General features: G+C 44.6%; 1 protein-coding gene across 7 annotated transcripts in view; it reads right to left on the bottom strand.

Annotated features, from left to right (window-relative positions):
* The window catches only part of RGL1 (ral guanine nucleotide dissociation stimulator like 1), a 295,309-nt gene that overhangs the window by 63,506 nt on the left and 206,623 nt on the right, over nucleotides 1–25,180 (bottom strand). For all 7 annotated transcript variants that reach the window (XR_014816489.1, XM_003357576.6, XM_005667818.4 and 4 more), the window contains one exon: nucleotides 4,756–4,833. Coding sequence is in view for 5 of the 7 variants with exons in the window: in XM_003357576.6 (XP_003357624.4) it covers nucleotides 4,756–4,833 (78 nt within the window). In the remaining 2 variants the exon portion in view is untranslated. The remainder of the gene's footprint in view (nucleotides 1–4,755; nucleotides 4,834–25,180) is intronic.

The raw sequence follows: 25,180 nt of genomic DNA, 5'->3' as shown, positions 1-25,180 counted from the left end.
GTTTCCCACCTGAAATCACAAGACGGCAGATTCACAGCGAAGGAGAACAATGGGCACGCTGCTGCTCCCTGCCTGACCCCACAACGGCCCATCTCCCCACTTGGGATCAGAGCGAGCAGTTCTGACGCCATGACTACTACCAAGCAACTCAAAGAAGCCGCCCATTTCTTCTTTCCTATGTTATCAAAACTGGCTGCATAGTCTTCCCGAGAAAAACAAGCAGTCAAGGGCGCCTCTCAAACGTTCAATGTAATATTTGGACCATACCTCCTTCTGACATTCATTTTTAAGAAGACGAAGAGACAGCGGAATACCTCTTCTCTGAGGTATCATTACACTTGAAGGGACCTCAGAGCATTCATTTTTTAGGCAAAGGGACGCACACCGAGAGAGGTGAAGTGACTGGTCCCATGGCTGGTACGTGACAGTGATGGCGGAGGAGCTTAAATCCAAGTTCACCTGCCACCTTACCCAGGGCCCCTCCCCTTCCACGAGGCTGGCTCCGCAGCCACCTCAGCATCTGAGTCACCTAATTATAAGGAGGGACAGGAATAAATACATTTCCAAATAAGTGTGGCCCTACATTTGCATATACCCAGATATTCATAAACAGGGAGAGCTGCAGCCTCGTCGCCATACAGCAGGGCTTCTTTCTTAGGCACCGTTGATACTTAGGTCAGGCAATTCTCTGCTGTCTTGCACATAGTAGAGTGTTTGCAGCAATCCTGGCCTCTGCCCACTAGATGCCAGAGCACCTCCCCACACGCTGGGGCAACCAAAAGTCCCCCAGATGGTGCCCAAACCACCTGTGGGGGCAAACCTCCCCCGCTGAGAACTGGCACGGGGCTGTATTTCTTACACGTCTTCAGCCCTCAGGAAGCCTCCCATCACTGCCACAAGTCAGATGCGGCAGCTCTGCGAAGACCGAGGAACTTTCCTCGTGTTACCTGTGGAATGGGGAAGGTGCCTCCCTGATTTCCTCCAAGACAAAGCGGGGACTCTAGGGAGTCACTGAAATGGTCAGAAGGGAAACTTTCGAAAAAGAGAACAAAAAGATAATGCTGAAGTGAGATGAAAAATAATAAAAGGAGAAGCCAGGGGGGTCGGCAGGGGGGTGGTAAGGAGGAGGAAAGGGAAGTGGGAAGAAGAAAGAGGCCACCAGAGAGAAGGGACGTGAGCATTCTGGTATTTGTAGGACAGAGTGACCCATTATAAGATAAAGTGGCATGTTTTCACCAGGAGTAATTCTTTAAAAAGGCAACTCCGTCTGAGGAGAAAGGTCAAGAACTTTCTACCAGTTCACTGCGAGGCTTGAGGAAAGGACCATTGTCCCCAGAAGACGGACCCCTCAGGGGAGTTCTATGTGAAGCTCTTTGTTAAGGCCTCCCATGCCTCAAACTGTAAAGCCCTTTAAAACAGCGGATCCTGGAGGCTCACCCACGTTACTGTTCCCAGGGTACAATGAACTTGAATGAAGTTTTATAAAAGGCCTTTAAGAGAAAGAACACGACTCTTCACGTCCAGGGTACAAATCAATTTTCCTTAACTGCTATTTCCCAGAAACTGATTTAATCTCAAAACACTCCCTGGGAAAGAGAAAAGCTCTGGCTCTTTTTCACACCGTTCCTCTCTTTGGGGCCTTCAGGTGGCTAGCTCCACATGTGATGAAATTCCAAAAGGCGTGGACAGCAACCTGCTTATTTCTGAATCTGGCCCCAGGTGGAGGGGACAAGTGACAAGCTGGCCACACAGTTCTTACAGTAGCTCTTCTTTTATATACATTTTGAAACACTCAATACAAAAAGGTTCTTTTTTTAAAAAAAAAATTATTATTCCCATTTTCATAGGTAAACAAAATCATCAACAACAACAAACCCCTCTACTCCCGCAGGCCTCAAACATGAAAATGCGTAGGAAACACCAAAGGATCGTGTTAAAATGCAGAGCCTGATGCAGGGCTGGGGCAGGGCCTGAGATTCTGCATTCCTAACAAGTTCCAAGGTGATGCGGGTGGTCTGTGGACCACACTTTGAGTCAGAAGACTTTAAGCCTGATGTGAGAGTAATCACCACATCTCGTGAGAGCTGGTCACGCACATCAGTGCGCAGGTAAGTACAGGTGCGAGGTGGAGAGCCCTTGGTCAAGAAGGATTTATGGATGAGGCAGTGGCATTGGCACTGAGCATAACAACCACATAAAGAAGAACTTTAAGGAAAAAAAAGAAAAAAAAGAAGGTTTGAAGTCTAACCACCTATCTGATTATACTGTTTCCCTCTTGCAAGAACTCTTTAGGGCTGACTGCCCACTACTTACCAAAGTCCAAAGTCTCTTGTGAGAAATTTGACCCCTTCATGAGAGCCTCAGCTCCACTAAGTGCCCAGGTGCACAGTGACGGGGCCCCACCGATTCTGTGCTCCTCCCACAAACGTCAGGTACACTGCATTTCTGATTCTGGTCCTACCGCCCCTCTTCCTACATGGCTCTCATCTTCAGCCTCCCTCGAGGTTTGCTTCAAATGTCACCTCTTCCAAGAGGCCTCCCCAAAGCTCTCTAGGAATAAGGTTATTTGTTTCTCTCACCACACTTTGCACTTGGCATTCAATTATCTACATTGGTGTGTTTGGTTTTCTGGCAGGTTATACCCCAGCCAATGAAACTATAAAGCTACCTGTCATCAAGGTTTCTCATCTTCACATCTCTGGCTCCTGGAGAAACAAGTCCATCAGTCAATCCTCCGAAGAGTTAAAAATTCCATAGGATTATCTCTTTGGACTTTTGATTTAAAGATGAGTATTTACCACGAGGGTTCAAGCACCCTGGCATACAACCCAGGAGAACCTCCCTACTGCAGCCGCCTGTACCCCTGCATCATGGATTTTGTTCCAGTGTCTCCTAGATCATTCTCAGCATGAACTATATTCTGTTAAAAAAAAAAAAAAAGACCTTCCATTGCCCAGACCATCCTCCATTCCACTTCTTTGTTCTCCTTTGCAATGACACCCCTCGGAAGCGTTGTTAAACCTGCCTTCCCCACTTCCTCCCCTTCTATCCTCTCTTGACCTGCACCTCTAGCCACCAAAACTGCACCCTGTCAAGATGCCAAAGACTCACAAGAGCAGGAGCCACTTCCCAGACTCCTCCCGCTTGATGTGTGGGCAGCATCAGACCCAGCTGGTCACTTCCGCCTAAACCCCTTCTGCACCTGTCTTCTGGAACCCAGCAACTTTCCTCCCTTCCCCTGCCTGCACTGCTCGAGGCTCCTGGGCTGGACCTCTGCTTTCCTACCTCTAAACACTGGAGGGGACCAAGGCTCAGTCTTCCAACCTTACTCTTTTCCATCTACCCTCTGTCCCCAGATGGCCACATCCAGTCCCAGAGCTTTATAATATGTATAAACTAAGGAGGCCCACGTTTATTCCTCCAACCCAGACTTCGCCCTGGAATCTAGACTTACCCAGTTACCTCAAAACTGACATGTCAATAACCCCGCCAAACCGGCTCCTCCCACCAGACTTTATCTCATGAAGCAGGGTTTCTATTCCGTCAGCTGCTCACACACAACCCTTGGAGGCATCCTTGCCCCCGGCCCTTGCTCTCAAATGCCCTGCCCACTCATCAGTACCTGCTGGCAGCAACACCATCAAGATCTCTGCAGAAGCTGTTACTACCACAAGTCACTGGCACTTGCTGTGACGATGACAACGAGGACGACTGTTACCACTCAAGTCCATGCTGCCTGGGCCCACCTAAGGGTCCTAACCGGCTTCTTGCTGCCACTCTTACTCCCATCCTCAGAGTCAGGGTCTATTTTCCACAAAGAGCCAGAGTAAGCCCTTTGTTTTATTTTATTTTATTTTATTGCTTTTTAGGGTCATACCCATGGCATACGGAAGTTACCAGACTATGGGTCAAATGGGAGCTACAGCTGCCAGCCTACACCACAGCCACAGCCACGTAGGATCTGAGTGCGTCTGTGACCTATGCCACAGCTCACGGCAATGCCAGATCCTTAACCCACTGAGCAAGGCCAGGGATCAAACCTGCATCCTCATGGATCCTAGTCAGATTCATTTCTGCTGAGCCATGACAGGAACTACCAGAGTAAGCCTTTTAAATATACACCAGGCCATAGCACTATTCTCCTAAAACCCTGTAAGTGCTGAGCTTCTTCAGAATAAAACTCCACATCCTTCCCCAGGCCCTGGAGTCCCCAGGTGAGGCGGGGCTCGCACACTGTGGGGATCTCACGCCCCAGCACTTGAAACTTCGTTCACCCTCTGCTGCTTCTCGAACCCATCCCTGCTGCTGAGCCTTCTCCATACTCTCCCTGTCTGGACACTCACATGGCCTCGCCTGTGCCCCATGCAGGTTCCTGCTCCAACGTCTTCAGATCAGCTCAGAAAGCCCGGTTCTGACACCCTACGTGAGTCAAACTCTCCATCAGGATCCGGCCCCCTTGCCTGCTTCTGGATGGATTCTTGGTCTCTGAGAAAATACACGCTTCATAAGAGCTGGAACTGATTCTGTTCACAGCTGTATCCCTTAGCACAAGGCCTGGAAAACAGTAGGTGCTCAATACATTTTTACTGAATGACTAAATCATTACATAGTCAAAACACTAACTCCATGCCTTTACGCATTATGGAAGAACCATGGCGACGTTCCAAAGGAATTTAAAAACTCTACGAAATCATATTCTTTTAAGCTAGAAAGTCTTGACTGAGAGCTTGTAATGCAGAGAAAAGGCAGACTCACTTCCTGATCACCGTCTTAGACTCTGGGGAACTTTGGCCTCCGTCTTCTTCACAGTTTGGGCTTGCCAGGTTTCCATACCTTTGCAGATAAACACACAAACAAAAAACACAGTCAATAGTCTTAGAAAGCAACTCTATTCCATTCCAACCACGAGACAGCAGTTACACTTTTCAGGAGTATGTAAGGAAAGTAATGCTTATGAAATAGCATCAAAAAATGATCCCGTCGTGGCTCAGAGGAAACAAACCTGACTAGTATCCACGAGGATGCAGGTTCGATCCCTGGCCCCGCTCAGTGGGTTAAGGATCCGATGTTGCCGTGAGCTGTGGTGTAGGTTGCCGACGTGACTCAGATCCCGAGTTGTTATGGCTGTGGTGTAGGCAGGCAGCTATAGCTCCGATTCAACCCCTAGCCTGGGAACCTCCATATGCTGTGGGTGTGGCCCTAAAAAGACCATAAAAAAATGCTGTATTGTTGATACTTATTTAATACATATATGCATACACACACGTATCTGTATATTCTAAACAGAAAAGGGGTTTAACAATGAATCACACTCCTTAAAACTTTCTCTTGATATTTAACATTTTTTGGATTTTCTGGATGAAATCGGTCTTCCTCTGAGCAGGAGGATCGGGTGTGACGTGAAGCACAAGGGTGGGCTCCTTGTGAATCTGGAGCATCAAGCCCTCACTCCCGCCTCTCTACTGAAGGAGGATGTGGCCTGACGCTGCACAGCCTTCAGGCCTGGGCCACATGAGCACACGATGACGCCTCCTCGCTCTGCTCGTGAGTCTGGGCTCCTGGAGGATAAGTCCTATGGGAATAACTCTGAACCCTCAAGTAAAGGCTGAGATACAGAAGTCTTTATCAACCAGGAGAGCCACGGTGGGTGCATCAAGCCAGGCTGACCTAGGCTTCCCCAGCCACTGGGGAAGGAGAACACAGGGCCACAATGCTTTGGGAAGCAACGGGTGCTTAAATATTAAAAATCTATCTCATTACAAACACAAAACTTACTAAATAATTGATCAGTCCCTAAACACACTATTAGGTATTCTTCCAACTCCACAGGTGGGCAAGCCTACTTCATACAAATACATCAGGTTTTGTTTGGTTCAGAAAGTACATCCAGTAAATTTCCACTTTAAATTCTGAAGGAGAGGCCTTTGGATGAACTTACCACGCCTAGACTATGGCTGCAGTCTCTCTTCCCATCAGGGAAGAATTCAGAGATTCCTTGGAGTTTCCCAAGCTGGTAATCTGTCCCATTGTTTTGATAATAGAAATTGCATAACTGGTGAGGTTTACATTTTTAAAGAGCACACTTTTGTCCTCTACACACGGGATTAAGGGCCCTAGCACCCTTATGGTTCCTTGTTCCTAGGATTTACAAGTCCCTTTCAAAATAAAAGCTCACCATCTGGTTTGACCAAATGCCAGTCCATCTGGGCTCCCCATCGCCCTGTCCCGGCAGGTTCCAGTCTGTGCCCTCAGCACTAGCACCCCTCCCATCCACCTGCTCCCTTCTCAAGCGCAGCAGCCTCATGGCCTTCCTGGCCTCCTGAATATATTTTCCACTGGCCTCCGCCCTCCCTGCTCCTCTGCACGCTGTCCTGCACCTCCCGTTCAGAGGCTCCCGGGACGGCCCTTTGCTTTTCCTGAGATGAGAACTCAGTCAGATTGAGATTTACACAGCCCCATGTGAGCAAGGCAGGGCTGGGAAATGAGATTCCTAGTAAACAAACAGAGTGGGATCTCTTGGCTCTCTGTTTGGCCACCATCATAGCGAACCGTGTCCTCGTGTTCCCTCAAAACAGACTGTGGTTTATTTAAGAAGGAAAGATGAGCGCCAAGAAGAGCGGGGCGCTGGGCCCGCCCCCACCTGACTAGTGTCATCCATACACTCTTCCCCTGCCCAGCCTCAGGGGCTAAATGTGGGACGAGCTTCGTTTTTGTCGTATTCTGTGTTCCTTCATTAATTCCTTTTCTGGTTATCCTGGCAATATCGCATCTTTTATCTTCCAACTGGAAGTCTGAGAGATAGAAAAGGAAAGATACACATTTGCTTGCTCCTGCTATTTTTCTTTCCAGAGATGTTTGTACTAAAAATTCGCTGATTGTCCTATTCCTTGTCTTCAGTTTCTCATACTCTGCTGCTCCTTCTCTACACTCTTCAGACTCAGAGCCGAGATGCTGATTTGGATGGCATCAACTCCCATCACAGTTCTGCTCCCAGAATGTGATGCCATGAGTGCAATCAGATGGTGTCGAGAAGGACTAAGCAACGGATACTGGCGAGTGAGCAAAAGTTCTTTCTCATTAATTAACAGGGTACCATCTGCTCGGAAGACACACGGATACCTCTCCCGGCCAGCAGAGTATCTAGAGGTTCACAATCAGGACAAGCATGATTGGTTGCTAATAACTTGGAGACCAGTAAGAACCATCAACAACAAGGTACTTGAGTGTTGGCGCATATGGTCTGGGTACTCAGGTTCAAAGGCTGCAGTCACCCCAACTCCTCCGATCCACCAGGAGATCCTTGTGGCTCTGCCTTTATAACGTACCCTGAACCCTAGCACTTCTCATCGCTTCCACCCTGGCTCAAACTGCCACCACCTTTGGCCTGATCACTGCACCAGCCACTGCACTCCTCTCTTGGCTTCTGCCCCACAGTCATAGTGATTCTGTTCATGCCGTGGCTCAGCTCCAAACCCTCCCCTGCTTAACATATACATACTACTGCATCTGAAGTAGATAACCAACAAGGACGTACTGGGTAGTGCAGGGAACTATACTCAATATTCTATAATAGCCTATAAGGAAAAAAGAATCTGAAAATAAAGTTACATATGCATGTATAACTGAATCACTTTGCCGTACCCAGAAACTACCACAACACTGTAACTCAACTCTACTTCGATTTTTTAAAAAGTTTAAAAAAAAAAAATACATGAATTGTCCCCTAAATCTTCAAAGTTAAGATTTGAAAATTTTTGTTTGTGCACTTGTTTTCTTTTTTAGCACTGCACCCACAGCATATGGAAGTCCCAGACTAGGGGTTGAATCAGAGCTGTACTTGCCGGCCTATATACCACAGCCACAACAACACGGGATCCAAGCTGCATCTGCAACCTACACCACAGCTCACAGCAATGCCAGATCCTTAACCCAGTGAGCGGAGCCAGGGATTGAACCTGCATCCTCATTGATACTAGTCGGATTCATTTCCGCTGAGCCATGACAGGAACTCCCAAGCATCTGCATTTAGAATGCTTATTACTGGAGTTCCCGTTGTGGCTCAGGGGTTAACAAATACGACTAGGAACCATGAGGTTTTGGGTTTGATGCCTGGCTTTGCTCAGTGGGTTAAGGATCCGGCATTGCCGTGAGCTGTGGTGTAGGTCACAGATGTGGCTCGGATCCCGAGTTGCTATGGCCCTGACGTTGGCCGGCAGCTACAGCTCCGATTAGACCCCTAGCCTGGGAACCTCCATATGCCACAGGTGCAGCCCTAAAAAAGACAAAAAAAAAAAAAAAGATTACTTAGGCACCAATACATTGTATTATATAATTATGTATTAATATATTTTATTATACTATATAAGTATGTATTGTATTTTATGAATATATAATTATATTAATAACAGATTCAAACTAATGAGCATATTAATAGCAAAAATAAGTATTTAAAAAATTACTTTAGTGCATCGAGTCGTGCTCACAGCTACTTAATAAATTTCTACTAAATGGGGGGAAAAAAGCCCTTCCCTGGCTCCCATTCTCCACTCAGAGAAAAGGCCAAAGTCTTGCGACTCACGAAGCCCTAAGCGACCTGCCCTGATACCTCTACCACGTCTCCTACACTCGCTCACTCTGCCTCTGCCTCCCTGGCTGCCTTGCTCCTCCCTCCACACACCAGGCATCCCTCCTGCCTCAGCATCCCTGCACCTGCGGCTGCCCCTTCCCACAGCCACACCAATGGTGCACTCCCTGGGCTCCTGCAGGTCTTTGCCCCAAAGGCCCTTAATCCGTGAGGCCACCCCTGACCACTTTATGTAAAACCAGTGCTAACATCACTGATTTATCCTCCTCCACAGTCTTTACCCGCTTCTAGTATACTTTGCAATTAACAGTCATGTGTTCATTGTCCGTTAGAACACAAACTCCATGAGAGCAGGACTTTTGTCTCTTGAGAGCTCAAAACAGTGCCTGGCATCCAACAGGCATGTTGATGGCTATTTGTCGGGAGCCAGTGAATGGTCTAGTGGGATTCCCTAAGCAGACATGAAAATGAACTTCCCAACAACTAGGTTCACATATGTCTCTGCAAAAGCAACATCTGGCTTTTTGCTTATACAAGTATCTTAACACCTGCCTATGTCTTCATTTGTAACCACCTAGGAGCTTAAAAAAAAAAAAAAAAAAAAAAGCTTTGGACAGCTTTAGAATCATTACAAAATCTAAAAGTCAAATGCAAAAGGAATAAAGTTTTAAGATCTTAAAACTGAGTTCTTGAGGGTATAAGCAATATGAAAATGCAATATCTATCTATCTATCTATCTATATATATATATATATATATATATCAGTTTTACAAAAGAGAATTTTAGAAGCAATATAAAATTTAAAAGCCTGTAACCTTCTAGAATTTAATGGATTGGGGAAGGATTGATTATTCGACTCTGCACTTTTTTTTTTTTAACATTAAGGAGAATTAAAACTTTATAGAAAAAAAACTAGACCAGCATTGGAATCAAGAACTCTTTAATGTTCCAGCTAGGTCACTGGAGAGTTATGAGATTAAGCATGTTTCTTTGATGTTTCCTGGACCCTCTCATAGCTTCCCATCAAAAACCAAAGTCAGGTTCAATTCATTTGCTCCAGGGGAGTAAATAAAGGGTGTGTATGTGTGCGTGTTTAATTAATGAGTAGCTACAGACAAACCTGCCAACAATGTCACCTCCGATTTCTGCAAAGCTTCCCTAGGATTTAAGATCAAAGCTCCAACCTCTTAAGAAGGCTTACCAGTGAGAAACTGCCCTTCTTTAAGTGGGAATTCATAAAACTTAAAAAATACAAATTGTCAGAATTACTTTTGACATGCTTTTTCTCTGTATCACAAGGTAAAAGATTTACAAAAGTCTCCCAAAGTACAGTCTTTAGCAATTACTTACTACAGACTAAAAATTACTAGAAAAAGAAAAAAACAATGTTTAACTGGTTGCTAACACTTAAACAGGAAAGAGTTATTTCTAGGGTGGGGGAGGATATATTGTTTGGAGCCTATATGAGCAGATAAAATGTTTAACATACATTGGAAGGGAACACCAAGAATACCTGTGGTTCAGAGAAATCTTAAGATAAAGGTAGCCCCAGGGGCAGCCTTTCTTGGGGAGGGTGCAGGGGGGCTTTCTAATCTCTGCTCCCCAACAGGAAAGTCTCAGGCACATCAGAACAGGATGCGGACGATCCTGAAGAGCTTTTCAGGCTCTGCTTGATGATGGCACGTGATCCAATAGTAACAGCAGTTAATAATTGCTGAGCGCACACTCTATGCCAGGCACTTTACAAAGATGGCTTCATTTAATTCTCACAATAATCCTCTGGGATGGTATTATTATTATTCCAACTGAGTGAGTGAGAAAATGAGGCCCAGAGAGCTTAAGTAAACTTGCCCTCGAAGACACAGCTACTAAGTAAAGCAGGGATGTGAACCTTGACAGTAGACTCTGAAGCCCAGCCTGCGTCGCTACCCCACTGCACAATCTCTAGCTATTCCGCTTACGTCTCCCTCCACCAAATGGTAAATCCTTGGAGGGTGGAAACCTTGAGCTTTCCATTCATTCACTCCGTCACTCACTTTTTCATTCATCTAGGCCTCATTCGATGAATATTTATGAAAGCCTATGTTCAGGTATCACTCTGACACTGGGGATACAGCAGTGAACTAACCAAAGCCCTTGTCTTCATGGAGCACACGGTGGGAGGAGAAAAATGATAAACTAATAACGAGCTAAGATATGCTAACCCGATAGTGAAAAGCGCAACACAGAAAAACAGGGCAGGTAAGGGTACTCAGACATGATGGGACGGCCTGAGGTGGCGGCTTCAAATGAGTGACCAGGGAAGGCCCAACGTGAACGTGACAATGAGCTGAAATCCTCCGGAAGGTGAGGGAGGGGGCCACACAGAGCTCTAGGAGAAGAGCGTGGAGGGCAGAGCTGGTGCAGAGCCCTGGGGCAGGGGCGAGTTGGCATGCCCGTGGGGACGATGCAGAATCGGAGGAGGTGAGCACGGGGGTAGCAGGGGCAGTTCAGGAGGGCTTCCTCAGCCGTGGTCAGGGCTTTGGATTCACTCTTTTATCTCACTTCCTGCTGTCTGCTCTGAGCCTGGAGTAGAGCCTGAGCTTGAGCTTAGCAGACACTCAAGAAACACTTGCTGAATGAATTAATTAATGCCCTCCACTACCACAAAGGAAAGAGAGGCTGGGGAGGGAAGAGAAGGGAAGAAGCTACTTAGTGGGGATGATGAAAGAGCAGAGGAGGAAGTCGAGGCAGCAACAGGGACCTCCCATGAAGCTGCTGATTCAAGAACCTCTGGGAGTCTCTGCTTTTCTAATCAACCCCGGCCTATGAACCTCTGAGGCATTTCTCTTGAACTGACCCACAAGAGCACGGGTCAGGTATGAGAAAAATGTTCAGAAGCTGACCTTGACTCAGGAGGATGACACGGCGAAATAGCCTACAGATGTCAGGAACACCAAGCGAAGCCTTGATTAAGACGGCGGACCATAAACCACAGAGCAGCAAGGGGGTTGTTTTCAGTCTCTCTGAATAACTAACATCCTCCACGGCAGGCACCTCTCCACCCAAGCCGGACCCGACCCCTGGGTCACGGCCACCAAGCCTACCTTGGAAAGGTCTTGTTGCCACTGTGGAGCCGGTTAGTCGCAAAGAAGACAACAGTCAGAGACAACAAGGCAAGAAAGGGAGGGATCAGCGATGGGAACAGAGCAGGAGGCAGTGTGCTTTCACTCCCAACTTCTGGCTCTCCAGGCAAAGCTCTCCCCTGATTAGAGAAAGCCAGAGACCTGGAAAGAGCCAAGTCCTCCCCTCCAGGCCATTGCCGTGAAGGGCCCTCTGCTTCCTGGCCCTTCCATTGGTCACATTATCTCCGTATTAGTCCCTGACAGTTCAGGCGACATTAACACAAAAAAGCACCTGGTATTTCTGTCCCACGGGATGGTCACAAAATGCTACACAATTTTCCTGGAGACTAAAACCTTCAGCCCCAGCCCCAACCCGCAGCCGTCGGAAACGGAGACCAAGAAAAGAACAGAGATTTTACCGCAACTACTCAGCCAGGGAAAGAAAACGAACAGGTGTCTCTTCCTATCACTTATTTCTCATGCATATTTCAAGTTATTTCTCCAGTCTGGTGGCCCACACCCTCGCTGTGAGGTTTCTTCTATTTTCCATTTCCAGGTCCTTGCCACCCATTTCTATTCTCAGGCCTGTTTTGTGCCCCCCAAGAGCTTGGTGGCTCATCACAGCCTCTCCTTCCGCCCGTAGTTGGTAACAATTCTGAACAATCAGCTGCATATCTATCTTGTTAACAAGCTGCCAGGGCTGTGGCTACAGTGAAGGTCAACAGAGGAAACAGGTTAGGATGGGGCGGCGGGGGGAGGGGGGGGAGCAGGCAGCACCCTGACAACCACAGAATCTGCTAACAGGTTGGGATTTCCCTTGAGTTTCAGATGAATTAATACATTATTAACAAGTCAACGCGAGCCTGTGGCTCTGTGTTCACAAGAAGTTGTTCTTGTGAGCGCTCTTCAAGAATCGTGTGAAAAAATGCTAGGTCAAATACAATGTCATTGAGGATGATGGTATCACATCAGATTTAGGACTGCTTTTCTCTCCTGTGTTCACCCAAACTCAATACAACATCGATTTATCTAAACGGGTGTTTGCTGGCAAATCCAGCAGAGGCCAAAGGCAAAAGGATTGTTTCCCAGGACTAAGAGCTTGATGTCAATCTCAAGAGCAAAAGTCACCCCTAAAAAGTTTTTAAAAAAAAGTCGAAGAAGAGAAAAGTGTTAAGAAAAACAGAAAATGAACTCGAAAACAGCCAGTCTCTTTTCCTTTTAAGGGTTCAGAGACATACCTTTAATGGTTTTCTTAACCATTAAATTTAACTGAATTCATACATCTACTTTTCAGAGCCATACTTTAGTTATGTGCCGCATCCATAACAGAAGCAAGGCGCAGTCCCCTCCTCTGTCTCCTGATGGCCTCCTACCTGGCCCTGTCACCCATGCAAAGGAGTCTTTACCTGGAGAGTCAGAGCCTAGGGTCCCTGATGAACTTAGAGAAGTTTAGGAACCCCTGAAGCCATAAGCCGAATTTGGTGACGTGCTTTTTTCTCTCTAGAGAAGGTCCATAGTTTTTAGCAGATGCGTAAAGGGGGTCTGTGATCAACCCCTCCATCATTTGCCAGAAAACGGTCAAAACCTTTGCTTTAGATTATTGATGCTGAATTAAAAACCTTCCAGTCACCACGCAGAATGAATGTACCTTGTCTTTCAAGGGTTTCTATTTTGTCAGTTTTGCTTTGTAGTTGCCAAACATAAGCACATTTTTAAAAAACCTGCTGGGCAATTTGCTATTCTTTTCTAAAAAAAGAAAAATAACTACATATCCTGCCTCCCTTTGCCAAGTGATTTTTTTTTTTTTTTTTTGAGAGCTACTTCAGAGTAACATTTTAATTTCATTTCTAGAAGAGAAAGCAAGCCTGGTGAGGACCTGAAGTCTTTGACAGCATCCTTTCAGCATCCGTTCCAACAGAACCATCACTACCGCCCATAAAGCCAGGGTTCTGCTCTCTGGCCACATGTTCCCACGGAGATTTCCCACCTGAGTGCTGCTGGGCAAGAGTCAGGTCCTTTTGACAAAAATAAAGATTTACTGGCATTCTTGTCGTGGCTCAGGGGTTAACAAACCCAACTAGAATCCATGAGGATGCAGGTTCGATCCCTGGCCTCGCTCAGTGCGTTAAGAATCTGGGATTGCAGGTCGAAGACGTGGCTTGGATCCCACATTGCTGTGTCTGTGGTGTAGGCCGGCAGCTACAGCTCTGATTCGACCCCTAGCCCAAGAACCTCCATATGCCACGTGTGCGGTCCTTAAAAAAAGATAAAAAAATATTAAAAAAATAAAGATTTACCAAAGACAAGCAACCCAGCAGGGAAGAGAACTGAATTCCATTTTTCCTCATGGGATTATGGTTGGATGTAACTCTAAAACAGTTTCAAATTAAACTTTTCTGGTTAATCTAAAGCACAGGCACAGTCAGAGGGAGGAAAGAGGAACAATGCTTGGCAGGGTGAGGATAAGCCCTGTTCTTGGCTTAGGGCCACGCTCCAGAGCTGAGTGTGTGGGCCACAGCTGAGCAGGGCAGGTGGGCCTGAACAGATCAAGATGAAGGTGAATACACACCTGACTTTCAACTTCCCTGAGCCCATGAGCCTGGATTTTTAGAGTCAGTCTCCCTGACAACAAGTCCTTGTTTTCTATCAAATAAGTTATGAACAACTTCCCTAACAGACCAAAAGTTTTCCTAACATTATACTAGTTTTCCATTGCTGCTACAAATTACCACAAGTCAATTACACCAAATTAACATGTTATAGATGTACAAGTCAGAAGTCCAGCCCAAGTCTCATTGGGGTAAAATCAAGGTGTCAGTAGGGCTGTGTTCCTTTTGAGAGACTCTAGGAGATGAGCTGTTTCATTGTCATTCTAGCTTTCAGAGGCTGCCTGCATTCCTTGGCTCAGGGTCACCTTCCACTATCTTCAAAGCCAACCACATAGCATCCTATTGGTATTTTTTTACATTGACTGGTTGTGAGATAAAGGTAATTTTGTTTATTTGTTCGTTTGCCATGCCCTAGGCATGTGGAAGTTCCCTGCCTGGGGATCGAACCCCACTGCAGCAGCGAACCAAGTCCCCGCAGTGACAAGAGTAGGTCCTTCACCCACTGTGCTACACGAGAACTCTGCATCTCTCTGATCTTGTTTCCATCCTCACCACTTTGACTCTCTTTTGCTTCTACCTGTCACTTTTAAGGATTCTTGCAATTACACTGGTCCTACCCAAATAATCCAAATTAACTTCCTTATTTAAAGGTCATGTGATCAGCAACCTTAATTCTGCTCTGCCATGTAACTCGGCACGTTCATCCATTTCAGGAACTAAGACTGGACACCTGTTTGGGGGGGGGTAATTACTCTGCCCACCACAGATGGGAATGTAAACAATTATAAATGGTGTATCTTCTACAGTCTTAATGAAATAAACCCTTTTTCTCCCCCTGACAAAGCATGAGCCAGTAAGAGCATAGGATTTTTCATGAAAGATGGACTCCACAAAAGTTTTCAATGTTCTTTCTGATGTTAGAAGCATGATCTAACCCAAAGATTCTCATAGCCCTTGTTACAAACCTCTTTTTCCATCAACAAATACTTTGGTCTTCCTCAGTCATAGGAAGGAAGATCTCTCAGCAGTTTGCCTTTCTGTTTAAACCTAGAACATATACACCCCCTAAGGATTTTCTTGCCTGTATGGTCATCAACACTCAAACCTAGAGAAAATCTATTTAAACGCATCTGCTCTAACAAAAATCTTAAGAAACAGTCTTCATTTTCTAGGAAATTCTCACCCTTGTCAGGATATCCAGTAGGTCTGTATTGAAAGCTAAAAAAGGAAACAAAGCAGAGTTAGGATTTCCTGAAAGCTTTCCCACTCTATGAGTGGGATGAGCCTGCTGGAACCAACTGACCAATAAATCTCAACTTTTTCATGCCTAGTGGGACAAAAGACTCGGTGGGTGAACCAGCCACTCTGTTTGCTTCCATTTGATTTTGTTAGGAGTTAGGGAGGAAAATTACTAAAATAAATGATGAGAATGGCATGGCATTCTTTTGAAAAACCTTCCTATATAAGTGATAGAGTTAGACATAAATAATTCTAAGACGGGACAAAAGTGCAGGAAAAGTCATAATATGAGTTTAATAGTTGCATTTAATATAAGTGTCCCTGCTGTCAGAGGCAAGCACTTGGAGGTAACTTATGGTCACCAATGTAAGGTGCCGTGAGGCCCTCTAAGTAGGTTAGATTCCAGTATCTGCTCCCTGGCATGCTCTCTGCTCAAAACTCCCTCCCCTTGGACCTGGGAGAGCAGAGCAAAGACATTAGGAACCTTGCCTCCTGCCAAAAGAGAAGGCAGTAGGAGAATCCAATGAGCAATACATGCCAGCATGAATCTAGGGATATTTGGCAAATTCCTAGTTTAATAACAGAACTAATATTTTTTAAGATTATTTTTAAGTAATTTGGAACATATTTCATGCAACTCGAAAATGCCTACCCCACTTCTTATGCTAAGGAGGCATTTGTGCTCTGAGCTTTTTTTTTTTTAGGGCTGTACCCATGGCACATGAAAGTTCTCAGGCTAGGGGTTGAATCAGACCTGCAGCTGGCCTATACCACAGCCACAGCAACGCCAGATCCGAGCCGTGTCTTTGACCTACACCAGAGCTCATGGCAACGCTGGATCCTTAACCCACTGATTAAGGCCAGGGATCGAACCTGCATCCTCTTGGTTACTAGTCAGATTTGTTTCTGCTGAGCCACAACAGGAACTCCTGCTCTGAGCTTTTGAAAGGAGGTTTACTACAATCAGCTCACAGCTTCTAGGTGGGTGGGGAAAGTGTCTCTTAAAAGTACACACTCATTTAAGAAAATGAAAAGGCAAGCCACAGATGGGGAGAAAATAGTTGCAAAAAGCATATCTAGTAAAGAACTGTTTTCCAAAATGTACAAAAACTTCAAACTCAACAATAAGAAAATGGACCTGATTTAAAAATGGGCAAAGGAGGACTTCCAGGTTCCAGTCCAGCATTTAAGAAGCTTAGACGTCACTGCTTCATCTGTAAAAAGCTGGACAAGCTGAAAAATCAACAACCCTCCTTAGATCCATCAGAGAAGTGAGATCACGAGGCAAACCTCTGCTCACTGAAACTAAAGAGATGGACAAGTGGATACAGAGAACCACAATATATCAGAGCAGAAATCTCCATGGGAACCAGTGCTAAGGTTTAAAAAAAAAAAAAATCTGAACTGTAATTGATGAATGGCTGCAGGCTCAGTGTGGAAAAGTCTGAGGGATAAAAACTCCAGGGCACCACACTTTTAAGAGTTTTACCTCCAGGAACTTGACCAGGTTCTCACAGTTAATACAGGAGAAAAATCTCTTCGTGCTTTCAGCAAGCCAGGGAGAAAGGGAACCACTGTGAAATACACCTGAGCACTCTGTTCTTCTTAGCAACACCTGCCTCAGGACAAACTATTTTACCAGAGTGTAATCTGCTGAGGCTTTATCAGAGCTTAACCTACTTAGGGTAAGGAAAATACCTAACTTTAGCCTTTTCTAGATTTCCATCGGGGGTAAGGAAATACCCACCTCCAGCCCTTCTAACCACCCTTTCCTTAAAGGAGGAAATAAAAACTAAGAAGTACTAATAAGTTCATGTTCCAGGGGCACAGGGTCATCATGATGAGCATCTATTCATAAGACTGTGGAACAATTTCCTTACCCCGTGTGCACCCCATACATTACAACTACATTACTCAATGCCAAGTTCCTTTTACATGGTACATCATAGCCACCTTTTAATGAAAAATTACAATGCATGCTAGAGAGAGCAAAAAAACACATTTTGGGAGTTCCCTTCGTGGCTCAGCTTAACAATTGCAACTAGGATCCACGAGGATGCAGGTTCGATCCCTGGCTTTGCTCAGTGGGTTGGGGATCCAGTGTTGCCATGACCTGTGGTGTAGGTTGCAGACACGGCTCAGATCCCATGTTGCTGTGGCTATGGTATAGGCCAGCGTCTGCAGCTCTGGTTTAAGCCCTGGCCAGGGAACTTCCATATGCTGCAGGTCCAAAAAAAAAATTTTTTTTTTAAGAGACTGAACAAACATCAGAACCAGAGTCACATAAATAGGAATGGTAGAATTATCAGACCAGGAATTTATAAAAAATGTGATTAACATGCTAAGGAATTTAATGGGAAAAGTAGACAAAGTATAAGAACAGATGGATAATACAACCAGAGAGACAGAAATTTTAAGAAAGAATCAAAAAAGAAATGTGAGAAATCAAAACCACTACAGTAGAAATAGAGAATGCCTTTTATGGGCTCATTAATAGGCTGAACATGGCTGAAGAAAGAATTTCTGAGCTTGAGGATAAGAGAATAGTTCTAAAACTAAAAATCAATCAAAACAAACAAACAAAAACACTGGGGGGAGAAAAAGCCAGAACAGAATACCAAGTACTATGGGACAATTACAAAGGTATAAAATGTGTGTAATGGGAATATTAGAGAGAAGAAAAAGAAAAGGACAGAAACAATATTTGAAGGAATAATGACTGAGAATTTCCCACGAATTAACATCAGACACAAAACACAGGTCCAGGAAGCTCAGAAAACACCAAACAGGATAAACAGGCATATCATATTCAAACTTCGGAAAATCAAAGATAAAGAAAATTTTTTTTTCTTTTTTTCTTTTTTAAGGGCTGCGCCTGCAGCATATGCAAGTTCACAGGCTAGGGGTCAAACTGGAGCTAGAGCTGCCAGCCTACACCACAGCCACAGCAATGCCAGATCCGAGACACATCTACCACCTGCACCACAGTTGATGGCAACATTGGATCCCCAACCCACTGAGCAAGGCCAGTGATTGAACCTGTGTCCTCATGGATATTAGTCAGCTTTATTACCATTGAGCCAGTGGGAACTTCTAAAGAAAAACATCTCTTTTTTTTTTTTTTTGGTATTTTTGCCATGTCTAGGGCCGCTCCCACAGCATGTGGAGGTTCCCAGGCTAGGGATTAAATGGGAGCTCTAGCCGCTGGCCTACGCCGGAGCCATAGCAACGCGGGATCCGAGCAGTGTCTGTGACCCACACCACAGCTCATGGCAACATCAGATCCTCAACCCACTGAGCGAGGCCAGGGATCGAACCCGAAACCTCATGGTTCCTAGTCAGATTCGTCAACCACTGAGCCACAACGGTAACTCCTAAAGAAAAAAATCTTGAAAGAAGTCAGAGCAAAAAAAATAATAGCTTACCAAAAAAATAACAAAGATAAGGAGTTCCCATCATGGCGCAGCAGAAACGAATCCAACTAAGACCCATGGGGTTGTGGGTTTGATCCCTGGCCTCACTCACTAGGCTGAGGATCTGGTGCTGCAGTGAGCTGTGGTGTAGGTTGCAGATGCGGCTCAGATCTGGTGTTGCTATGGCTGTGGCCTAGGCTGGCAGCAACAGCTCCGATTCGACCCCTAGCCTGGGAACCTCCATATGCCACAGATGCGGCTCTTAAAAAAAAAAAAAAAAAAAAAAAAAAGTAGCAAAGATAAGAATTATATCTTGACTTCTCCTCAGAAACCATGAAAGCAAGAAGAGGAATATTTAAAGAAAGTATTGAGAGGAAAAAAACCCACCAACCTAGAATCCCTTACTCTGCAAAATTATCCTTGAAAAGTGAAGGAGAAATAAAGATTTTCTCAAACAAATATTGAAAGGATTTGTTGCCAATAGACCTGTCTTGCAAGAAATGTTAAAAGTTCTTCAAGGAGTAGGAAAATTATACAGGTCAGAAATTCACTGTTAAATAATATTCACAAAAGAAGAAATGGACGATCAGAATAGACCTGTATTTTTAAAGAAGTTTAATCAATAACTTTCTTTTTTTTTTTTTTGTCTTTTTGCCTTTTCTAGGGCCGCTCCTGCGGCACATGGAAGTTCCCAGGCTAGGGGCTGCATCAGAGCTGTAGCCGCCCGCCTACGCCACAGCAACTCGGGATCCAAGCTACGTCTGCAATCCACACCACAGCTCATGGCAATGCCAGATCCTTAACCCACTGAGCAAGGCCAGGGATCAGAACCCACAACCTCATGGTTCCTAGTCGGATTCGTTAACCACTGCACCACGACGGGAACTCCAATCAATAACCTTCTAAAAACAGAAAGCACCATATCAAGACAGCTTCACTGAGGAATTTTTCCAAACATTTAATAAAGAAACTAAATACCAATTTTCTATAATCTCTTCCAGAAGATAGGATCAGAGGAACTACTTCCTCATTCTATGAGACCAGCTTTACCCTAATACCAAAATCGAAGATATTACAAGAAAACTACAGACCAAGATCTCTCATGAACACAGATGCAAAAATCCTTTTAAAAAAATAGCAAACTGGGAGTTCCCGTCGTGGCTCAGTGGTTAATGAATCTGACTGGGAACCATGAGGTTGTGGGTTCGATCCCTGGCCTTGCTCAGTGGGTTAAGGATCCGGCATTGCCGCGAGCTGTGGTGTAGGTCACAGACGAGGCTCGGATCCCACATTGCTGTGGCTCTGGTGTAGGCCGGTGGCTACAGCTCCAATTAGACCCCTAGCCTGGGAACCTCCATATGCTGCAGGAGTGGTCCTATAAAAGCCAAAAAGACAAAAATAAATAAATAAATAAATTTTAAAAATAAATAAAAATACAAAAAAGGCTAGGAATAGGAAGAAATTTCCTCAACTTAATAACTAACATCTACAAAAATCAATGGCTAACATAGTTTATATGAGATGTTACTGTATCATGGTTAACAATAAGAAATGCAAAGATTTCCCACTAAACAAGGATGTCCCCTCTCACACTGCTTTTAAACATTGCACAGGAAGTCTTTGTTAACGCAAAAAAGAAAAGAAATAAAATGTATACGGATTGGGAAAGAAGAGATAAAACAGTCCTTGTTTGCACATGACATCACTGACTATATAGAAAATCTGAACGAATCAACCAAAAACTTCTGGAACTAGTATGTGATTATAGCAATACTGAAGAATACAAGCAATAAACAAGTGGAATTTGAGATTATGAACATATCACCCTTTATATCAGCACCCTCAAAATTAAAACACTTAGATATAAATCTAAAAATAAATATGTACGATCTATATAAGGAAAACTATGAAACTTTGATGAAAGATATCAAAGAAGAACTACAGGGAGAGAGATAGAAAGACTCAATAGTGTCAATGTGTCAGTTCTTTCCAACTTAATCTATAGATTCAATGCAATCTCAATCAATATTTGACAAACTTATTCTCAAGTTTATACACAGGAACAAAAGATCCAGAACAGTCAACTCAATATTGAAGAACAAAGTCTACCTGACTTCAAGACTTGCTACAGTTACAGGAATCAAGACAGTTTGGTATCAGTAAAAACACAGATGAACAGATCAACAGAGTCAGAAACAGACCTGCCTAAGTACAGTCAACTGACTTTTGACAAAGGAGCGAAGGCAATACAATGAAGCAATGGGAGCCTTTCAACAAATGACCGGTGATGGACAACTAGACATCCTTGTGCAAAATAATGAATTTAGACACAGACCTTACACATTTCAAAAAATTAACTCAAAATGGAGCCTATACCTAAATGTAAAACATAAAACTATAACTATTCTAGAAAACGGCATAGCAGAAAACCTAGATGACAATGCTCTTTCAGATAGAAGACCAAAGGCATAAATCATAAAAGAAGAAAACCAATAACCTGGACTTCAATAAAATTAAAAACTTCCTTTCTGCAAAAGACAGTGCAATAGAGTGAGAAGACAAGTCACAGACGTGGAGAATATTTGCCAAAAAACACATCTGATAAAGGATTTCTATCCAATATATACAAAGAACTCTTAAAACTCAACAATAAGAAAAACAACTTAAGGGATTAAAAAATGGGCAAAAGACCTGAACAGACACTTTGCCAAAGAACATACCCTGACAACAAGCATATACGGAAAGATGTTCAGCATCACTTGTGTCAATGACGGTAATGCATGGAGGTTCTGGGGTGGGTGGAGTATTGATAGTGGGGGTATGTATGGGGGCAGAAGGTGTATGGGAAGTCTCTGTACTTTCCACTCAATTTTGTGGTGAAGCTAAAACTCCAAAAAATAGCCTATTTCTTTTTATAGTACACACTGAGCCCTCACTGCCTTGACAGCAGTGGTATGAGTCTATAGATTTATTTGTCTCTCCTACTAAATGGAGGCAGAGACTGGGTAATGTTCACTGTTGTACCTTCCAATATACCTGCTCCTAATAGGCATGAACAATAATAACCATTATTTATTGCTACACAAACAGCTCCTCAGCACCTACTGCCAGACACCAGTCCTCTCTAAGAGTAGAGCAGTGAACGAGACAGGCGTGGCCTCTGAGAAGGGGAAATAAGGAAGATAAATCACAAGGGTAATTTCAAGCGGCGGTAAGTGCCACGAAGAAAGAAAAAACAAGGTAACGGTAATTTCCTACGTATTTAATAGTTGCCGGCCACTGTACTAAGACCTTGATATTATCAAGCTTAACCCTCATAACAAACCCTATAAATGAGGGTTATTTTTCATTCATCTCATGGATAAGGAAACTGCAAATAAAATAACTTGTCCAAAGCATAGAGCAACCAAGAGGTGCAAAACTGGAATCAAATTTCTCTTCTGACTCCCAAGCCCGTGCTCTTAACCATTTTATATAAACCTGAGATATAAATCTCATGACTAGAGGAGTTCCCGTCATGGTGCAGCAGAAACGAATCTGACTGGCATCCATGAGGACACAAGTTCAATCCCTGGCCTTGCTCAGTGGGTTAAGGATCCAGCGTTGCCATGAGCCATGGTGCAGGTCACAGACGTGGCTCGGATCCCGCATTGCTGTGGTGTAGGCCAGCGGCTACAGCTCTGATTAGACCCCTAGCCTGGGAACCTTCATATGCCACAGGTGCAGCCCTAAAAACACCAAATAAATAAACAAATCTCATGACTAAAAGAAAGACAGGAGAACTGCTTTTCCCATAAAATATTCTAAAACCCTGAAATGAAAGGGGAGCATATTTGGCACTTCTGACAAAATCTATGGAAATAAAATGTTTTCAGGTTTCACATGCAATTGCTTTATCCATGCTGTGGAGGAACTGGCTTCCCTGGCAAGGAAAGCTTCTCTTTCTTGCCGGTTCCTGGTGCATCAGTTTTTACACATGAAGCTGTTACTACTTCAGGTGTCGAAAAATGTGGACTTAAGATAACATCCCAGTAGTAGTGATATATTTGCCTAAATCCTCCCAGGTGTCTAGAGGCCTTCCCTCCACAAAGAGTTCAATCTGCAAAGGAGTGGATTCAGGTCAGGGGATTTGGCCTGAGTACAGCACACCAACAGAAACACTCCAGACACACGGACTCAACAGGGACCTTGATGGCCCATGACCGATCTAACCACCGAGTGTCACTGGCCCAGCATCCAGTTTTATTTTGGCACTACCCTCCTCCCACCCCAATCCTCTGGTATTGTCTCTGTCATAGAACCCAGCTCTTACACCTAAGGAGGGTGTCCATTTTTATCATACAAACTTACTCGTATGCTTATATAATGTTACTCTCGGCCATTAAGCATGAGAGGGCAGGAGTCAGGACTGGTTTTCCCCCATTATAGGTACAGTAGCTTGCAGAGTAAGTGGCAGATATTAAACCTCTGGTAAATACACTTTCGAAGGACCAATGAACAGGAGCACAGATGTTCAAATGAACTGCTCACAACGGTGTGAAGGGAAGATCGCTCAGGTAATGCAGTTTCCAAAGAAAATCCACTGAGGTAGCAGAGGAAAGGACAGCTGAGCGGGATGGCCACATCACCCCTTCCTCTTTGAATGATACTAACAAATCAGGGGAGGTGATTAGTTGTGCCTGGAAAGAGCCTCCTAGTTAGAAAAGAGGTAGGTTTTACTTCCAGCTCTGCCTCTTACTGACTGAATGCTTCTGAGCCTTCATTTTCTTTTTTTTTCTTTTTTTTTTTTTTTGTTGTTGTTGTTGTTGTTGCTATTTCTTGAGCCGCTCCTGCGGCATATGGAGGTTCCCAGGCTAGGGGTCGAACTGGAGCTGTAGCCACCAGCCTACGCCAGAGCCACAGCAACACGGGATCTGAGCCGCGTCTGCGACCTACACCACAGCTCACGGCAACGCCGGATCGTTAACCCACTGAGCAAGGGCAGGGACCGAACCTGCAACCTCATGGTTCCTAGTCGGATTCATTAACCACTGCGCCACGACGGGAACTCCCATTTTCTTATCTATAAACATGCAGGTAGCGATAAATGAACTAAGATAAAGGCTATGAAAAAGCCTGGCAATCAAACACGGGTAAGAAACAAGTACAAAGACCCACTGGATGAATCTCCTCTCTGTGACCTAAGCAAGCAAATCCCAATCTGATTGGTCGGAAAAGCATCGTGTTTACAGACGTCTTTGACCTTCAACCAGAAGCCCTCCACTGGAAGAGTCCACTTGAAATGAAGGTGTAATTCAGACCACTGCTCAGTCCTTTCCAAACTGAGGCCTGAGTGTCATTAGCAGCTTAGCAAAACTTCTGGAGACCTGGTTCACCCCATTCCACTTGTCCTTGCCGTCTGCTCATATCTGATATCAGAGGAATAAAGAACAATCCCCAGAAGAGCCCCAAAGTAGCTAATGTGACAGTTGTCCGAAGAAAAAGCTAACTATCTGTACAGACATTTCCTGGTTCCCAGTGAGGACCACTAGCTACAAAAAGGCTTCTCCCTACGTTTGAGCTTGGGTATTTCCAGGGGTATCTAACTTCCTCACCTTTAAATAGTATGTGGGGAGAATATATTTTTAAGTGAAATGTATGTTTCAAGTGAAAACAAATAAAACCTCAAAGCGCCAACACAAACAGCTAAACCACAATTCCAAAACTCTCTCTAGGTTCAAAGGAAGTTAGTGAGCCCCAGAATTAACTGTGAGCCACAGGGAGAAGCACAGAAAAGAGGATTCCTGGTTAAGCACAGAAAACAGAATCATCCCAAGTAAGGGATAAAGCAGACACAAGGAATTAGCCATATACAACTTCGAACCACTATCCACTGGTCAGTCACAAAGGTTTACATTAGCAGGATAAAAAAAAAAAAATTTTAGTGTTTTCAAATCACAGAAAGCAAACAGTTCCATATGAGAAAAGCCACATGATTGGAAGTCCTAAGAAAAATCAAAGCTTGGAGTTCCCGTCGTGGCGCAGTGGTTAACGAATCCCACTAGGAACCATGAGGTTGTGGGTTCGATCCCTGCCCTTGCTCAGTGGGTTAACGATCCGGTGTTGCCGTGAGCTGTGGTGTAGATTGCAGACTCGGCTCGGATCCTGCGTTGCTGTGGCTCTGGCGTAGGCTGGCAGCTACAGCTCCGATTAGACCCCTAGCCTGGGAACCTCCATATGCCACGGAAGCG

The sequence above is a fragment of the Sus scrofa genome, chromosome 9 (genome assembly GCF_054392235.1).
Source record: "Sus scrofa isolate SSC_HxYL_T2T_F1_AM1 chromosome 9, Sscrofa_HxYL_maternal_Yorkshire_Landrace_v2.0, whole genome shotgun sequence".
Classification (NCBI taxonomy): Eukaryota; Metazoa; Chordata; class Mammalia; order Artiodactyla; family Suidae; genus Sus; species Sus scrofa.
This window is presented reverse-complemented; position numbering and strand designations above follow the sequence as displayed.